Source organism: Dermacentor andersoni, chromosome 11, assembly GCF_023375885.2.
Source record: "Dermacentor andersoni chromosome 11, qqDerAnde1_hic_scaffold, whole genome shotgun sequence".
NCBI lineage: Eukaryota > Metazoa > Arthropoda > Arachnida > Ixodida > Ixodidae > Dermacentor > Dermacentor andersoni.
This window is the reverse complement of record NC_092824.1, coordinates 83,361,161-83,366,802: the sequence shown is the minus strand read 5'-3', so window position 1 is coordinate 83,366,802 and position 5,642 is coordinate 83,361,161. Positions and strand designations below refer to the sequence as shown.

The window sequence follows — 5,642 nt, the reverse complement described above, 5'->3', positions numbered from 1 at the left end:
TTGTTGAAGGTAGTAACATTTATTGGCCTTAAAATGAACATTTCGGGGTTAAGAAGCGGGCAATCTTGGCTAAAAACTGGAGCGGATTTGCGCTAGGACAGCATTTCGTAGTAGAGGCGATTGGTTGAGGCACGCGTTTACACAGGCGGAATGTTCTGCGGAACTATAGTGAAACAGAGTGACCGCTCACTGAATGCAACGAAGAGAGCGAAACAGCTCAGACCCCTGCTCCCATAGTCACGCCGACGCCTCTCAGACACCAACCGACCCTGAAGCTAGGAAGATGTGACGTCACTAGCGGACAGTTTCTTTCACTGCAACACTTATATTATTGCGACAGACACAATCACTATTTCAGTTCGACCACAGCCGTCACTCGGATGAGCGGAACCAAAGGCCCCCAGGACCGAGCCACCGAGGACCGAGTCTACAACGCCTGGCGACGCGGTTTCGAGAGTGCGATGAACGTCTGGGTGGAGCACATGATGCAGGGTTTGCCGGCCATAACTTGTTCCTGTTCCGAGTTGCTAGCCGCATCTTCGAGCAAGCGAATCCACGTCAGGCGTGCCTCTTTGCCCTCTTCGTCCACGTAGTGAATGTGCAGGTAGGAGATGGACGGTATCTGGGAGGCCAGCGCTTTGATCCTCTCCTCCGCGCAGCTGGGCGGCAGCCGAGTGTTGGACAGCAGGCACAGGCGCTTCAGAAACACCGCAGGGTACAAGGAAGTCTGCAAAAGACGAAGTGCGAGCTTGTGAATTGCCGGCGACTGTGGAACCGAGATAGTAATGAAATACAGCGTTTCACAGACGAACATTCGCCACATCTTTCAAGGTACAGCGACGGTCGAGCCCGCGGCATGCTACGTTTGACAATGGTCGTTGGAAAAGGCACGTCACTCGGGATAACACTGCAAGTGCGTTCACACTTACGAAGACAAAAGGTGGCCTAAATTAAAAGCTAGCAGGTCGTAGCGACAGGAGCGCTGAATTGCCAGCATCGCTCCATGCAGGACGCTATATATATATATATATATATATATATATATATATATATATATATAGCGGACGCGCGTACAGCGTTGCTGAGAAAGAGGTTATCGCAACTATCCTTCATTTCGCTCACGCGTTTGTTGAGCTTTCGTGTAAACATCAGCTATATCATGCACGTAAAACAATTCTGGGCCAGACGTTCGTGCTCAAAAATACGCGGTAGTGAAAAAAAAAAAGAATCTTACCACGAAGTTTGGGTCGTAGAAATCGATGTTTGCGAACTTGACTACGAGGGAGCGGATGCAAGTGTTAACGTTGGTGCACAGGGCTTTCGCGACTGACACGTAATCGAAGCGCGGGTTGTCACTGACGTCGACGAACCGCAGGTAGGGCACCTGGCAGTGCAGGAGGAAGTCCAGCGAGGCCAGGTCCGGGACGTTGCAGAGAGTGAGACAGCCGTGCCCCTTTCGGACGCGGAACACGGTCATGTACGTAGTTTCGAAGAGCAGCTGCTTGTTGCAGGAATCGCAGCTCTGGAGGCGATCGCCCCCGTTAAAGCGGATGTCCAGGTCCTCGATGTCGCCAATGGCGGCCGCCAGCCGGAGCACCGCGCCGCTCTGGCGCATGCCGCACGGGGGCAGGCACAGCGCGCGCAGCCGCTGCAGAGCGCGCGTGGCCAGCAGCTGCGTGAAGTCGACGCCGTCGCCAAAGTGAAACGAACTAACGTTCAGCTCGGTGAGGCGGGAAAACCGGGAGAAGAACTTGCGCAGCACCGCGTCGCACGCGGTGCCGACGGCGGGGTACACGGTGTCGTCGGGACTTTGAGGAAGAAGCATGATGCACAGGCTCTGCAAATCGTTCCAGTCGTACCGGGTACCGGCGTCGTGCAACTGCTCCTCGAGATCCGGCGTGGAGAAGGCGATCAGGACGACGGGGTCGCCGTGGAGCACCGGGATGGGCGATCTGAACAGGTCCCGAAGGAGGGCGTAGTTCAGGCTGTTCTGCCTTTTACGGTACACCACGTTGCCGAGGATACCGGCGCAGTACGCTAAGTTGAGGGGCCAGACAGGTTCCGGCCGCGTCGGTAACAGCGCTTCGCACGTTAACGTGAACACCTCCAGACTGCGCAGGCTTTCGACGGCGCGCACGCACGTCGCCATGTCTACGTCGGAGCGAGCAGGATGCACCACGTGAACGTGAAGGTCGGTCACGTGTGGACAGTACGCCAAGAACTCGGAGAGCACTTGCATGTTCTCTTCGCCCTCAACCTCGACAAACACCTTGCGGAGTGCGGTCTCTCGTTTCCTACGCCCGTTCGCCACGTGCTTGATATGCCTGATCTTGATCAGTTGCTCTTCGGCATCCTCCTTGCAGTCGACGAGCGAGAATTCGAGGTGAGTCACGTTCTCCAACGACCTGAGCAGGCTGTCCAGAAGAAAGTTCGCACTTAGGGGACACGCAATACTCCTGAGAGATTGAAGCTTTTGCAGGCCGGATATATACCACAGGATGTCTCCCGGCTTCGCGACGATGCAGTTAGATACGTTCAATTCCTTGAGGTTGCCCTGCACTCCTTCTATGTTGATTCTAAGCATCCCCTGTCTGGCGTTTGCGGGCAACTCGTATGACGCCATCGTGGGCTTGTGGGGATTACGACTAGCTCAGTGAAGCGCAAGTCGGATACTGAGCGCACCGCATGGCTGCCACCGCAATATGTACACGCTGTGTTATCACAGACCAGCCCTGCAAGGTTTGGGAGGGCGTGTCGGTATCAAAGAAACTGGGACGTAGCGTTTAAACACTATCGAGAATGCTTACGCGCTATCGATAGTCTTTTATTTTAAAAAGCTATCATTGGTCATAAATATTTTTGCGCCAATGATTGCCCGGTTGATAATCGTCCCTGATATGCGGGAAAGCACTCGTTGTGAATTGAATTGTTTTGTTCATTTCTTTAATTAAATTTGGCACTTTACGTGCCTAAACCAGCGCGAACCAAGTGAAAAAGAAATTACAACTTTGAATCACGCAGTAGTGGGGGACTATGGATTTATTTCGACCGCCTGGGGTTCATTAACTTGCACCTAACGCTCGGTATACGGGCGTTTTTGCATTTCTCCCCCATCGAAATGCGGCCGCCGAAGCCGTGGTTTGACCCCGCGACGTTGTGCTTAGGATTGCAACGCCAAAGCCACTAAGCAACCACGGCGCGTCCGAACCGCACGAAGCAACAACCAGTGCATGCTGAGAAAGCACATGATTGCACCTGATTGTTTTGTTTAAACAAATTTCAGAAACAATAAAGCAAATGGAAATGAGAGTGAACGAAAAGATAACTTGTCGCAGATGGGAGGCGTACCCGCATCTTCCGCAATGCGCGTGTGGTGTGTGCTTTGCGAATCAAGCTACCGCGGCGGCCATCCTACTGCGCACTTTCTAGAGTCCTTGTGGTTAGCCCTATGTCTTTAAGGTTAGCCCCCACGGCACGACGCTGATCTCTACTGGCATAGCCTTTGAAATGTGGCAGCCACAAGTATAGTCACCTATAGACTGCTTGAGATATAATCCGGTATATAACACTTATAGGAGTGTTATAGGAGCCATCACGTGAGCCGCATCCGCGGCCGCGTCACAAAGCTGGCTGCAGCCGATGCTGTTCGCGAGCGTAGTTCCGGGGACGACGTAGCTTTCGTAAAACTCTTGCTTGGGCTAGTTGGTTCATGCTTGAAGTAGTAAAGGCAAGGCGCAGAAGACCAGGACTCAGGAAGAAGAACACAAACGACAGGACCAGCGCCATAGAAAGGGCCCAATGTAGAAGAAACGTGTTTTTCCGGGTGCTTGATGCGTAGCTTGCAGCAGAAGAACCGCGTGCGCTGCGCTTTAAACATGAAGGTGGTACGAGCACGTGCGAGAGTATAGTGTGCGAGGGGTAAGTTCGGCAGAATCTTCGGTACCAGAGGAAAAGGCGGCGCAGCGAGCGATGAACGTTTTTCTTTTTCATCATGCGCGGCCTAGGAGAAGGATCGCAGTTTCGACGCGCCTTTGTCTCTACCGTGCTATCCACGTAAAGCACAAAGTACCAAGTTCGTTGAACTCGTACATGGAGCCGGGATGCCGCTGAAATTGCAGCGGAGGGAACAGAATGCGTTGTGGATTGGAAGAGGAAAAGAGAGAGCGAAGGAAGTGAAGATTTGAACGCCTGTGTTATTGTGCACTAGTTATTATCTTGTTCTGTATACTTGATTCAATTGTTCGCTTGTCGACTTGGCACCTTCGCTGTGCCTTGTAAAAAGGGGCTCGAACCCTCGTTAAGTGGACTAGCTTCCACTTTTTGTTCGGGCCTCCTTCCAAATGTTCGTTGGAAAATAAACACGATTTTGATTTAATTTTGATCCAGGATGTAATTCTACAGCAGGAGTACGAAGTCAGTCATCAATTCAAGGGTGAGTAGCGCTATCGCCACGCTATCTTCGTTTCCAGTACAGAGCGATATGCACTGATGTGTAGAGCGCGCGAGGCCTCTCTGGATGGATGGATGTTATGAGCGTCCCCTTTGGAACGGGGCGGGGCGGTGCGCCACCAAGCTCATGCTATTATACTGCCTAATGTCCTAACTAGGTAAAAAGAAAGAAAAACACGATGAACTCCCACAACCAAATTTCCTGACAACCTATTGCGAAGTTCGCTTTTGTACGTCTCCGTTTTTTGTCGTTTCCGTACTTTTCTTCCCACCAATCTTCCAATCGCCTCTACATACTAATCTCTCTTGCGGACATGTTTACTTCTGCTCTCGCTGAACCCAAGGGTTGTTGCTGCGTCCGAGATACAAGCATCTATGATACAAGGCGTAGGAGCGTGCGCTGCGCGTCCTAAGAGACATGAGGTCTACGCGCATTGCTTTAAACCAGCCGTGATGCTGGTAAGCGCTTTTGTTTTGCCTGATGTGCGCATGGCCTGAGGACCGGCGCCTTTTCACTGCGTCCTAGGGCAATCCCGTCACGCACGTGGGATGGTGACGCGTGCGATTCGTCGCGTCACTTGGTGTGAAAGCACATTCTCTTCACTGATCTCAGATGACGTCATCGGACAATAAAGGGACTGCATAAGGCTGGCAGTGACTAGAATAGCGGTACGTATACCAAGCACCGTTGCTGAATTCCCAGTTTGGCCATGGCTTCTCGACTCGCAGCGAAAAGCGAACGGTACGTATCTCAGATACTTAATAAGCGCGCACTATTAATGCGTTAGTATTAGTTGGCGAGTACCCCGGCGAAACCGTGTCTGTCCTTTCACGCCTTGTAACTGGGAATCAAGTGCGTAATTGGTCATGTTGAGACATTTAGTCGTTAAAATAGTGTAACTGTACATGATTGGAGGAGGAGTCGTCGTCGCCTCGACATAGTCATTTGCCGCAATAAAAATTATGCGTGGCTCTGCTATCGCACACACCAGAGACCAGCGGAGCTGGGGGTAGATTAGTAAAGTAGTGCCAAACCGCACACTTAGTCTAACTATTTCTGGGCTTTTCCCAGCTCCGCTGGTCTCTGGTGTTTGCGATAGCAGAGCCACGCGTACTTTTTTTTCTCCACTGCAAGAAAGAGGACCGCGGAAGCGAGCGTGCAGATCTTTATGGGAGAGCAATGAAGTCACAAC

At 51.9% G+C, this 5,642-nt stretch overlaps 1 protein-coding gene across 1 annotated transcript; it reads right to left on the bottom strand.

Annotated features, from left to right (window-relative positions):
* On the bottom strand, positions 1 to 2,719 carry LOC126517358 (uncharacterized). Its single transcript, XM_050167063.3, has 2 exons — positions 1,235 to 2,719; positions 1 to 727 (listed from the first exon to the last, which is right to left on the bottom strand). Exons 1-2 carry the CDS (start codon positions 2,621 to 2,623, stop codon positions 428 to 430), a joined length of 1,689 nt encoding a protein of 562 aa, XP_050023020.2. The 5' UTR covers positions 2,624 to 2,719; the 3' UTR covers positions 1 to 427.
* Between the last annotated feature and the right edge of the window lie 2,923 nt (positions 2,720 to 5,642).